This window comes from Ciona intestinalis, chromosome 7 (genome assembly GCF_000224145.3).
Source record: "Ciona intestinalis chromosome 7, KH, whole genome shotgun sequence".
NCBI lineage: Eukaryota > Metazoa > Chordata > Ascidiacea > Phlebobranchia > Cionidae > Ciona > Ciona intestinalis.
The window spans coordinates 5,853,839-5,867,669 of record NC_020172.2 but is presented as its reverse complement, the minus strand read 5'-3'; the positions used below and the strand labels follow the sequence as shown (position 1 = coordinate 5,867,669).

General features: G+C 38.1%; 1 protein-coding gene across 1 annotated transcript in view; it reads right to left on the bottom strand.

Moving 5' to 3' along the window:
- LOC100180319 (oxysterol-binding protein-related protein 1) overlaps nucleotides 1-13,831 on the bottom strand; it is a gene marked incomplete in the record, with an annotated part of 18,100 nt that overhangs the window by 2,718 nt on the left and 1,551 nt on the right. The window contains 13 exon segments of the mRNA XM_026835137.1: nucleotides 926-1,035; nucleotides 1,916-2,098; nucleotides 3,940-4,037; nucleotides 6,238-6,372; nucleotides 6,876-7,227; nucleotides 7,726-7,889; nucleotides 10,715-10,827; nucleotides 11,136-11,235; nucleotides 11,897-12,028; nucleotides 12,292-12,393; nucleotides 12,633-12,770; nucleotides 13,120-13,232; nucleotides 13,456-13,594. Coding sequence (XP_026690938.1) covers nucleotides 926-1,035; nucleotides 1,916-2,098; nucleotides 3,940-4,037; nucleotides 6,238-6,372; nucleotides 6,876-7,227; nucleotides 7,726-7,889; nucleotides 10,715-10,827; nucleotides 11,136-11,235; nucleotides 11,897-12,028; nucleotides 12,292-12,393; nucleotides 12,633-12,770; nucleotides 13,120-13,232; nucleotides 13,456-13,594 — 1,879 coding nt within the window.

The following is a 13,831-nucleotide window of genomic DNA, read 5'->3' as shown; positions in this document are numbered from 1 at the left end:
AGCTTGCTGCTGTGACTCACTCTAGTCCCATCTAACACTGAGAATGGTGCAGTTTCAGTTAATCAACTTTAACCATCCTCAGTGTTAGATGAGACAAGAGTGAGTGTTACAAGTACCAAGCTGGTCTTTATATAACACTCACTCTTGTCCCATCTAACACTGAGAATGGTGCAGTTTCAGTTAATCAACTTTAACCATCCTCAGTGTTAGATGAGACAAGAGTGAGTGTTACAAGTACCAAGCTGGTCTTTATATAACACTCACTCTTGTCCCATCTAACACTGAGAATGGTGCAGTTTCAGTTAATCAACTTTAACCATCCTCAGTGTTAGATGAGACAAGAGTGAGTGTTACAAGTACCAAGCTGGTCTTTATATAACACTCACTCTTGTCCCATCTAACACTGAGAATGGTGCAGTTTCAGTTAATCAACTTTAACCATCCTCAGTGTTAGATGAGACAAGAGTGAGTGTTACAAGTACCAAGCTGGTCTTTATATAACACTCACTCTTGTCCCATCTAACACTGAGAATGGTGCAGTTTCAGTTAATCAACTTTAACCATCCTCAGTGTTAGATGAGACAAGAGTGAGTGTTACAAGTACCAAGCTGGTCTTTATATAACACTCACTCTTGTCCCATCTAACACTGAGAATGGTGCAGTTTCAGTTAATCAACTTTAACCATCCTCAGTGTTAGATGAGACAAGAGTGAGTGTTACAAGTACCAAGCTGGTCTTTATATAACACTCACTCTTGTCCCATCTAACACTGAGGATGGTGCAGTTTCAGTTAATCAACTTTAACCATCCTCAGTGGTATTCCAACCATTATGACATCACACATTAAGCATTATGACATCACATCCAACCATTATGACATCACATCCAACCATTATGACATCACATCCAACCATTATGACATCACACCTGTGGTTAGTTATCTCCATCACCCCATGTTGTTCAATCCAAAGTTTCCCGACAACAATGTTGTGAACCGAACATTTTGGGTTCGTCCAAGTGTACGTCTCATCGGGGCTGTGATGTAATATTACTCATTATGATGTCATCAAAACAAACAATTGTATCGGACTTATGGAGTGCCATAGATATAATATTAGGAGCACCTTAGTTAAAATCACATATGGTAGATTAGTAAACTGCTTTACATTGATGATAAAATGTGACACATTTTCTCGCATAAGTCTTACTTCTGCTTTAACTTTTAACTATACTTTTTGTAAAGACCATTGTTTTACCATTACTTTATACTTCTGTTTTATCCATAGGCTTGTTTAAACCACCATTCTAAGGTAGATAGTAACCTACTTTACACTGATAGTAAACCAACATTGCAATCACCTAATTAAACAATGTTAATTATTCAACCGGTTAGCGAAAGTGACTTAACTAATTAAACATTGATTGACTTTGTTGGTAAATTAACAAATTTGTTTAAAAAGGTAAACATAGAAAACCTCATACATCTATAGTTGTCAAACATAGATTGAACATATAATTTCTTGACTGAATCGCAATTGTTTTGTGATCTCAAAACACCAACGCTCTAATCTTAACACAAAACAAGTGACAGAAGATGTTTTTTATGCAGATTTTATAAATGACAGCAACAACAGATACCAACAATTGCCGGAAGATCTCTTTTACAATACTTGGCTACAACATCATAAATTCAAATACATATATATAATAGGGTGGGGGAAAATGGAACACCTTTAGAACATAATATCCAAATATCCTGATCATGTTTTAAAAAATCAACAATGGTCTATGGGAGTCTTGGGTATACAGTTTTATAATTCTTTGGATGTTTTTTGTTTACTAATAAATTGGGTCAAGAAAATAAAATGAGAATGTGTCCCATCTTCCCCCACCCTATAATATATGTTTTACTCACTTTTTGAGATGCAGCGTCACCCACCCCCTTGGTTCAATCTCAACCGACTTGCCCCAAAACTTGAGTTTGGGGTGAACCGAGCCATGGAAGGTGAACGGGTGTTTGGTGCCGGTGGCGTGGAAGGCGGAAACAGGGGGGTGGTGGGATACTTGTTCCGACACCCACGTGAAACCAAGGTCCGACCTGTAGATGGAAAAGTATGTGTTAGTGTGGAAATTGTGTATATTACCAAATAGTAATTATTTAAACTCATAAATTGTTAGAATGTAGTTGTAAAATATCTGAAATGCAGACATAATATTTGTTAAATATACCTTTCGATATCATAAAAGGTATATGCTAACACCTAAATAGTATTGACTTAGTTTTGGAAAACAGAGCTAACTCTGGCCTAAGTCTCATATGTTAATTACAAAACATAATTCTAAACATTTTGGAAAAAAAAAATATATAGAAATAATTTAAAAGTTCATGTTCCACAAAGTTGCATGTAATGTTTAAATTTCAGGGAAATATTTTGTCCGACAAGTTAATAAACGAAACGCACGGCTTCTTAAACGTAACTTTACCATCTTGAGGTTAGACCAGTGTTTACACACCAAATATTTATTTTGCTCCAGGCAACTACCAGTGTTGCCGCAAATATTTTCATGGGTAAATAATGTAGCTGGCAACACTACTGTTTGTGTATAGGTACAAGGTCCGCCAGTATCACATGATATAACATGTTGTAACCAAAGTACAACCCCCAAAACCCTTGTACATGTTGCGGCGCCCCTAACCCAATCTATATCTTGCTATACCAGTGGCAAGCCAGAGTGGGTATCTCTTTATAAAATTTATAAAAAATATATATGTATAAAGAAATTGATTTATTTTTTATTTTTTTTTAAAATCAGCCTTTATTTTGTTCTGGATGCGTTAGTGTTAATATAACTTTACGAAATATAACATTGTAAACTTTGGCATAAACAAGAAGACTTCTGTTTTAAAAGCTTTCAAACATGGTGGTTTAACCAGAATAACAATATTCCTTATATCCTGGGTATTGAGCCAACTCTGGTCCAAAACACCATCAAAGTTTAACAAATATAAGAATAATATATAAAATAATATTTAATTTAATATGATATATAAGAACACTGAATGCTTCATGGCATTTTGACATCTAGTTTTATAAAGTTCATGCGAGCCCAAGCAGTATGTTTTATGGTTGGCAAACTAATCGTTATATTTACTTTGGCAACAAACTCATGATCAGCATATGTTTAAAGTAACGCCAAACATCCTGTGTTCATGTGTGTGCTTATGGTGGGATTAATGAATGAAAGTTATTTATCCTCACGTGGTGGGGCAATGACAGTCGTTAGAACACAGGTGTTCTGTTTCATACACCTCGTCCCTGCTTAAAAGTTACTACGTATGTAACTTATTTATCCTCCAATGGCGGGGCAATGACAGTCGTTAGAACACAGGTGTTCTGTTTCATACACCTCGTCCCCGCTTAAAAGTTACTACGTATGTAACTTATTTATCCTCCAATGGCGGGGCAATGACAGTCGTTAGAACACAGGTGTTCTGTTTCATACACCTCGTCCCTGCTTAAAAGTTACTACGTATGTAACTTATTTATCCTCCAATGGCGGGGCAATGACAGTCGTTAGAACACAGGTGTTCTGTTTCATACACCTCGTCCCTGCTTAAAAGTTACTACGTATGTAACTTATTTATCCTCCAATGGCGGGGCAATGACAGTCGTTAGAACACAGGTGTTCTGTTTCATACACCTCGTGCCTGTTCACGAGTTACCACGTATGTAATTTTATGGTATTTTTAATGTATGGCTGACAATTTGGACAACCCATTAGTAACCACTGGGTTGGAGTTATTGCTTTAAATGTCTTGCCCATGGACACATACGCCCACATTAGCAGCGTCGTCGAGCCTTGAACCCAGAACCCTTTAAACTGAAGGCAAGCCTTCTAACCACTGAGTCACACTACCAAAATAAACATAGAAATCACCTTTCATATCCGTATGTTTCCCCCAGTAATGGATTGAATGGTTTTCCGAGTCGATCAAGTTGGGATGCAAGTGCTGAGACGGCGAATGCTGCAACATACTATGAGGGGGTTAGCATGGGGTTGGGGGGTTAAGGGTTACTATAATGGGGGTTGGTATGGGCGCCAAACCTGGGGTGGCAGGGTGGGCAGGCCAACTCTTGAATTTTCTACATCAGTAAACATTACAACCAATAAGTTAGATTTGTTTCACAGGATTGTGTGTCTAACTATCCCTGCCTCCCCTGTGTTTATAGGAGTTTGGCACCACCAATAACATTGCAACCAATAAGTAAAGAAAGGTTCAAATTTATATATTATATGTGTTATAGTGACCGTACAATGAGTAAAACACCCACATTGAATATTTTACTTTAACTTAGTTATAATTTTTTTTTTTTGTGGGTGATTATTTTTTTTTTTGATATTATAATTTTCTTTATGTATGGCTGATAATTTGGACAACCCATCTGGATTGGAGCAATTGTCGTTAAGTGTCTTGCCCAAGGACACACACGCCCACAATGGTAGCAGCGTCGAGCCTTGAACCCATTACCTATTGGTTACAGGCAGGCGCGCTAACCACTATGCTACGGCGCCGGACTAACTTAGTTATAATAAAGTGTGCTACATAAATCAATGTAATTTGAGTTTACACAACAATGGGTTACAGGGAGCTAGGAAACAAGCTACTGACTAATTAGTTGATGATGAATTGTCATCAAATATTATGGGGACGTATGTGGGTGGTAACATGAGGTAAAAAGAGTTATGTATATACAATGTTGGGGTAATGGGTCAACTTTGGCGTAAATCCCAGGTCCAACGGCGTGCCTCACTGTAGGACCTCACCCATATAAAACATATTGAAACTAAAATATTTAATTAATTTAAGTTACAATACAAAAATTACAATTTCATAAAATTGGGTTAATGGGCCAAATGTGACCTAAATTTCACCTTTTTAACACAGTAAGACCTTACTCATATAGAATAAAATGCCCACAATATGATATAAGCTCTTTGTATGTGTTTTATATTACGCAACTAGGCAGTTAGTAACCGTATGGTGTATATGTTTACGTTAGTTATTCCTAAGGAATATTTGTTGCTGTTATGAAGCTTATTATGATTCAAACCTGTGTTAATTGTATTTGGTCTTTGTATTTGTGATGTCATAAACACCTTATGTGATGTCATAAACACCTTATGTGATGTGATAAATGTGGCACTTGAGTCCAACTAATGGTAAAATAAAATATTTGGATTTCCAATTGAATAGGAACCTGATAATGCTAGTTATTGGCAAAATATATATTTTGTACAAGATTAGTTAGGCACGATTGTTTTTGCTATGTATTTAGTAGCACTTGGTGTATTCTGTTATGATGCAACGAGAATTGTCCAACAATATGAGTGCTGGATCAGGAACAAAATACGATGTCATAATAATTACAAAACTTAGCTATACTGTGATGTCATATTTATCAATATTTTAAAGATATTCGAATGACTTGTTACATTTATGATGTCACAAAGTCACATTGTGTTTCATAATATTCATTGTTTGCTCTGTGAGGAATGTTACGGTTCAGTGGTTATGAATGAAAGGAGATTTAAGCGTCACACATCACCGATCAAGCGTGACGTCAGGTGACATGGTAACGGATCAACGCACGTCACCCAACAACATATTATGAACCTCAACCCAGGGTTTGGTCAGTTTAAAAAATAAACACAAATTTGAAAATTTAAACCAAACAAAGGCCCTACTGAATTCCGAGTCACTAATTTATTGCGTCTTCTACTTTAGCATTCTATATTGGTGAGGTTCAACAGTGAGGCAGTCCATGGGAAGTAACAACTACACCACAGTTACCACCTAATACACCCAACCATGTATATTTTATACATGGGTGAGGTCCTAATACTAAGTTACACCATACAACAAAACAACCCCCAACCCATTATTTATTATTATATACGTTACATATAGTAGGGTGGGGAAGTCGGGACACCTTTAGCACACAATATCTAAATATCCTGATTGTGTTTTAAACCATTAACAACGGTCTATGGTTGTTGTAAGAATACGTTTTTTTTTAATTGTTTGATTTTTTTGTTTATTGTTTACTACTAAATGGGACGAGAAAAAATAATAAAAAGGTGTCCCATCTTCCCCCCTACTATATACACAAGCCCAAATTTAATGTATAAGCTCTATACACTCTACATTATACACACAATATATACATCACCCACCTCCATCCTCTGGACTGAATCCTCTGCGTTACACGCTCGTTCCAACAAACAACTATATTCCATATATTCGCACAAGCGTTGAATGAAACTTAAGGGCTCGTTGAATATTACCGGCATCGTTATTTTGGATAACTCCTATAGAAATCATATAAATAATAATACTAAACCAAAGATTCCAAAAGCTTAGCTTAAACCTTGGGAACTTTTGCAAAAATCATATAAAATAACAATGTCAAAGCAAAAGTTTCACTCCCACATAAAGCATTGCTGAAACTTTTTGTTCAGTCCCTAAAATGTTCGTCGAACTTCCCAATTTATTGCACAATAATAAGTTATAAGAAGGTGTATGATGGGGTGGTTCAACGGCCACAGCTGCAAGCACCCTTAAGTATATAGGTGGCTGTACACAGTATCCGGAATCTCCGTTTTGTCTGTTTGTTCGGATTTCGCTGCCGCATGCGAAACTCGGTAATGGATTTGCATGGGAATTCGCACGCCGGATACTGTGTTCAGCCACCTTGTAGGGGCTACTGTTTAAATTGAAAACACCACACGACGCTATATTGTATACAGGCCATAAGTTACATACCATGTGTGTTAATACTAAAACAAGTTTCAAACACCCCAACCACACTCACCTTCCCGATGCATTGTCGCAATATGTGCCATATACTGAACTCATCCCTTGAAAACATCGGGCACGCAAGTCTATCCCGATGCCCACCAACAGGGGCTAGAGAGCTCGTCTCCGATTTCGATTGTGACTCATCAGAATTTATTGTCGGGTCATAATCCCCTCTCGTTACAGCGTGATATTTCGGCTCCTCGTCAGCCTCAACCAATGAGACGTCTTCGAAGTTCATGACATCATCCTCGTCGTCAGAATCTCCCGATATTGCGTCGTAAAACTCGTCCTCATCGCTTAGAAACCCACCACTAGAGGTCTTGGAGTTGTTGGAGCAATGCCTCGAACATGTCGCTTCGTTTAATCTGTGTTTATATGATTTCTATGAATATTCAGCGCAAATTGTAGAAACATTTTAAGCCTAAAACAGATATTCCAGTATAGTTTTATTGGTCTTAATTTACTGCCATTTGACTACCATATGGCGGAATATCATCAAGGTTTGCCGTTAAGTGTCTTGTCCATAAACACATACACACAAATTTGTGCCGGGTTTTTATTTTATTGGTCTTAATTCACAGATGTCTTGTCCACCATAAAGGGAGACATCACCAGAGTTTTATCTAGCTTGCCCAAGGACACATCTGCACACAATGGTGACGATTCTTAACTGTAAAACTTTGGGCTAAAGTCAGCACACCAACCACTTTGCAAGAGGGCCAGACTGTTTGCTAACCAAGTACTTTAAGACCACAAAACAAACAACTGTCCATACATCCCTTTACACAAGCAATATAAATCCTATGAACTCTCCAACAATTGTCCAAACTTTTTTACATAAATAATAGAAATCCTAAACTCACGTTTCTTCCGGGGTGCAGGGCATCTTCGAAGGACTTTCCCTAGCCGACCCCGCTTGAGACTCAATGGTGAGTTCCAGGTTGTGGTGTTGGGTAGCGAGCGCTTGTAATGATTGCTGAAGAACCCGGTTTCTCTCGCATTCGTCTAACAGTTTCGACTCTCGAATCTAAACAACAAAACTATCAACCTAACCACACAAAGTTACATACGTGGTAACTTGTAAGCGGCACTATCTTTGTCCTGCCATGTGAGGATAAATAAGCTACATTCATTCATACATGCTTGTATAAATAAGTGGCCTGGGTGTTGGGGTAATGAGCCAACTTTAGCCTAAAACCCTAGACCTCTGAGAAAGACCTTAACCATATAAAATAAAACGGGTGTATGAAACAGAACACCCATGTTATAACCACTGTCGTTTTTCGGTCACGGGAGAATAAAGTAAGTTACAACCATTCATTCAACCTCAACTGAAATGCTAAATATTGTGCTCTAATTTTTTATGTATGATGTCATAATATGAATTCATATCCACATGATTCATGTTATGACACAACAATCCTCTTTCAATTCCTCTATTGCTTAACAATAGTCATTTAACTTTAATTGTTTCACTATAAACCTATTATAATACATATAGTACTGTGGGGTAAGATGGGATACTGTTGCCACATAATATCCTATATTTCCTAATTATGTTTTTAACAATTAACATAGCTTTCTTAGTCGTAAAGATACGGTTTTATAATTATTTAAATATTTTTTGTTTACTACTAAATGAGACGATAAAGAGAATGAAAACATGAACCATCTTACCCCAACCTACTGAACCATCTTACCCCAACCTACTATGTAACACTGTCTGTTGCAAACGTCTCTAAAACTACTTAAGAAAAACGTCAAATAAACGCGTGGTTGCTAAACTATAACAACCCTTTTAATAAAGACAATAGACGGCGGCTGAACCACAAACATCTGCACCACTTTCAACAGGAATAAAAACGTATCTAAAGATTCTAAACTAACCTACGGTGTTTTAGCACGCAATAAAAGAGATCGAAACCTTAACCATCTTACCCCAATGTAAAACTAACTAAACCATTTTACCCCAACTTATAAGTTACCAAACCATCTTACCCCAGCGGCCCAATCTATCCGTTACTTAACCATCTTACCCTAATCTATGTTTCCGTCGCAAACTTTTCTAAACTACCGATCTAACACTCAGGAAACACGTGACCTATACGTCATAAACAAAACAACGAATCCAGGGTGAGAGAACCCACGTGATCGGCTAAAGATTTTCGATGCCTAAGTTAACCCTACGGCCATTCATACGTCACAGTGCCCTTTGTTCGATAATAAACTTTTTATTCGACCTAATTCGATTCTCGTTCGTTTTATTGTTAAGTTAAATGTGACGTAACAACATCTAATTCACGAGTAACGCTACGATGTTTCTTACGCTCAGTGTTTCGTCACAAACTTTATCATTTCGTCATAAACTTTATTATTTCGTCACGAACTTTATTATTTCGTCTTTATATTATCCCGATCAAACACCGTTTTATAAAACGATATCATCCTTATGACGAGACAATCTTGCGATCAAGTAAATTACGCAACTGGTTGTCACCCGTGTGTGCGCGGGCGTTAACCGCAGTGTGGCTGACTTGATCGATTATACCGTATTATGACGTAACACACTACTGTTACATAACGGTTGGAAAATGCGCCACAAATATTAATATCAAGACACATAAAAACAAATATATGTTTAATTCAGTATATAGTAGGCTGGGGGAAGATGGGACACCTGTTCATTCTATTTTCTCGTCCCATTTGGTAGTAAACAAAGAACATTCAAAGAATTATAAAACCGTTTCCTCACAAATCCCACAGACCGTTGTTAATTGTTTAAAACACGATCAGGATATTTTAATATTACGCGCTAAAGGTGTCCCCCTCCCTACTATAAGTCTACATATATAACATTTAATATAAATCCCCTGCAATGGTAAATACAACTTTTATATAAGTCTAACACCACAGGATATTGCCAAGTACATAAATCTTAACACAGAGGCTCAATACTGCCACCATTGGGGCGTCTGTATCCTTGGCCAAACAGAAAAACAATCACCAATGGCTAACATTACAGCCTAACGTCAGAATATAAATTTATTTATCTCTTCGAAAACTGGGGTACTGGGCCAATCCTGGTCTAAATTTAGGTCTACGGCGTGCCTCACTGTAGGACCTCAAGCACATGAAAAGAATCTTTTTAAAACCGATAGCGAAGATCAAAGTAAAATTAACACCAACTGTGGCTACCATTGTGGGCGTATGTGTCCTTGGGCAAGACAACAGCAATTGCTTCAACCAAGTGGTCACTAATGGGTTGTCTAAATTGTCAGCCATACAAAAAAAATGTAAATATCCACAAAAAAAATCACCCACAAAAGAACATACATGGTAACTCGTAAGCTGGCACAAGGTGTATGAACATCCGTGTTATACCGACTGTCTTTTCCGACCACGTGAGGATGAATAAGTTACATTTATGCGCTTCACCAGTCTCTACCTTTGCATTACATTGTTCTTCATACAAACCTTCACCCACAGACACACATGATGTTTCTGTTGTTGCATTCAGCCTACCTTTACACACCCCACCCCACCTGCCTTTGCATTAAGTAAGACCTCTACAATCCAACCCCTAACCCATCAAACACATATAATGATACAACCCTAACCCCATATATAGTAGAGTGGGGGAAGATGGGACACCTTTAGCACATAATATTCAAATATTCTGATCGTGTTTTAAACAATTGACAGCGGTCTATGGGAGTTGTGAGGATACGATTTTATATTTTTTTGAATATTCTTTGTTTACCAATAAATAAGACGAGAAAATAGAATGAAAAGGTGTCCCATCTTCCCCCACCCCCTATATACAAAGACAATGCAATCCCCATACCCGCCCACCTGCTCTTGCCTTTGCATTACATTCAGACACATCTGGAACTCCTTCATCATGTCTGTAGCCGAACCCAGGATCTCATGGCATTTTCCCAGCACATGGGTGGGCATTAGTTGGCCTGGGTGGAAACAAAAGCTTGATTAAGGTTTCATACACCTCATGCTCACTGTCAGTGATAAAATATAATAAACGGGATCTAACCAGTTTTCTAATTAAAACCAGCAGCAAATTCTGTTTTAAATACAGTCAATTTTTAATGTATTAAACAAAAATTTCCCTAAAAAACATAATAGGAACTTATAGAACCAGGAAACCAAGGGGTTTAGTACACAGGTGTTGTATACCATATACCATAGCTCTATATCCCCCATTAGTATTAATATGCACGCATTTCACAAATAAAACCAAACAAGACCAAACACTCACGGTCTTTATTGCCCGTAGTTTCATCTGCGATGAACTTTTGGATTAATGGCGTAAGATGTTCTACGTGGGTTTGGAGAACTTTCTGGTGGACTTCAGCTGTCTGGATGGAAGTTGTTATAATCCTGGCCTGGATTCGAACCCAGGATCCCTGGTTCTTCAACCCTGGCCTGGATTTGAACCCAGGATCCCTGGTTCTCCAACCCTGGCCTGGACTCACACACAGGATCCCTGGTTCTTCAACCCTGGCCTGGATTTGAACCCAAGATTCCTGGTTCTCCAACCCTGGCCTGGATTCAAACCCAGGATCCCTGGTTCTCCAACCCTGGCCTGGTTTCGAACTCAGGATTTCTGGTTCTCCAACCTTAGCCTGGATTCGAACCCAGGATCCCTGGTTCTCCAGCCATGGCCTGGATTAGAACCCAGGATCCCTGGTTCTCCAACCCTGGCCTAGATTTGAACCCAGGATTTCTGGTTCTCCAACCCTGGCCTGGACTCAAACCCAGGATCCCTGGTTCTCCAACCCTGGCCTAGATTTGAACCCAGGATCCCTGGTTCTCCAACCCTGGCCTAGATTTGAACCCAGGATCTCTTGTTCTCCAACCCTGGCCTGGATTTGAACCCGGGATCCCTGGTTCTCCAACCCTGGCCTGGATTCGTACCCAAGATTTCTGGTTCTCCAACCCCGGCCTAGATTCGAACCCAAGATTTCTGGTTCTCCAACCCTTGACTGGATTTGAACCCGGACCCCCCTACTAACTAACCTGCACAATATTTTTGATATCTATGATTGGAATAATCGGGTCATCAGATTCTGAATCGCTGTCGACGACGTTGTCAGCGGCAACAAAGTGGTTGCTGTACTCAGCGTGCTCCCGAATCGCGTCCACCCATTTCTGTAATTATATTATTTCTATGAAGCTCGCTTTAAGGTTTCTATTAGTCTGTAAAAGTAAAAGCTGCTTTAAGTTTAATACTATGCTGCTAAAATATGATGTAACCTGCGTTTGAAAAGTTGGGACATGCATATAAATGTATCCGATTGTCACAAATATAACCATTGTAATAATCACATAAATACAATAATATGTTGTTACGGAACACAACATCACAATAATAATTATGACATCACAACACATTCAGATTATGACATCACAACCTGTCTATTAATCAGCGGCTTGTTGCTCTGGTTCACCATCAAGTGGTGGAAAGATCCGTCAAAGAAACGAACGACGAACCCGTGATTGTTGTCCTCGCGCGTCTGTGATGTAATTGCAACAATAGATATTGAAACATACTTTTAAACATACGTGATATAATAATGTATAAATTTTATTTTTATAAGAGTGGAAATTGCTGTAACATTGATGAATATTGTCGTTCACATATATCCTGTACCTGAAACGAGCATTAAACCTCTATTTAAATTGGAAAACTATTTCTTACTTCCGTCCATAATATATTTTGAAAACAGTGTTTATGATGCAAAAAGCAACGAACCGTAACTGTGGATTCGGTCAAATATTTAAAGAATCTCCGTTTTGATCCGACTGCAGCGTCTGCTCGTCGAGCAAAATACGAGATCACTCCCCTCTCTAGCACCACCCAATGCCAACGAGGGCTTAAGAATCGCTTCTTCTGTGATGTCATAATTTATTTAATTATTCAATAATAGACAATATTGTTTAGCAGACAATAGACTACGAAAACGCAACCAGCAAAAACAAGCCCAACAAATTGTATCATTAGAAGCATCGTCAGTCTCTTATTCAAATATATTCCATTTTGTTCATCTATGGTTTGTTTAATACAATGCAGAATTAGCTTATTTTACAATTGGTTGTATTTTTGTCTGTTATGTTTTGGTTGCACCAGATCCTTTATTCCTTTACACAAAAATAGACCAGCTCAATGAGCACCAGACCAGGGTCAGATTCGCAGAACTTATTACAGTTATTTTATACAACAATCATACCACAACAATCACCTTCATCAATGGCCCTTCAAACCTCTGCACCATATTATGATTCTGGCGCACAGGTTTAACGTCCAATATTTTCTTCATCTGGCTGCTCATTGTGACATCACAAGCCCTTTCACCTGTAACAATGGGGTAATTGTTTAACAATGAATTTCCTATGTTTATGTCACAATATATATTAATGCATTTATTCAAATATGAAGATTAATATAACTAATTAAAACAACAAAAAGAGATAACTTAGCTGCACAATTAAACGTTAAAATCAAGCTATGGGTAAAATACACTTTTATGTGCAAAAGTATAATTATGACATCACCAATGTCAACTATGACATCACACCTTGTTTATTCCTCTTTGATGGATCGACCCCATGTTGCAATAGAACAATGGCTATTGTCCGTTGGTCGCGCATGGCTGCATGGTGCAAAGCAGTGTTGCCATGTTCATCAGGGGTGTCCATGTTTACAAAGCTTCCATATCTTGATATCTAAACATTGGAAACACTGGGTTGGACCATGAAGATATTATACAGTAGTTAATATGATTTAAAAATTTCAGACAGTGGTTAATATGCTTTATAAACTTTAGGTAGTAACCGACAACACAGTAATATATTATGTCCCAACTAAAACCTGACAACCCTTTATCCTTTAACAAAATCCATCGCACCTCTGTAAGCCATAGCCCTAAACTTCACCCTAAAACCCAATAAACC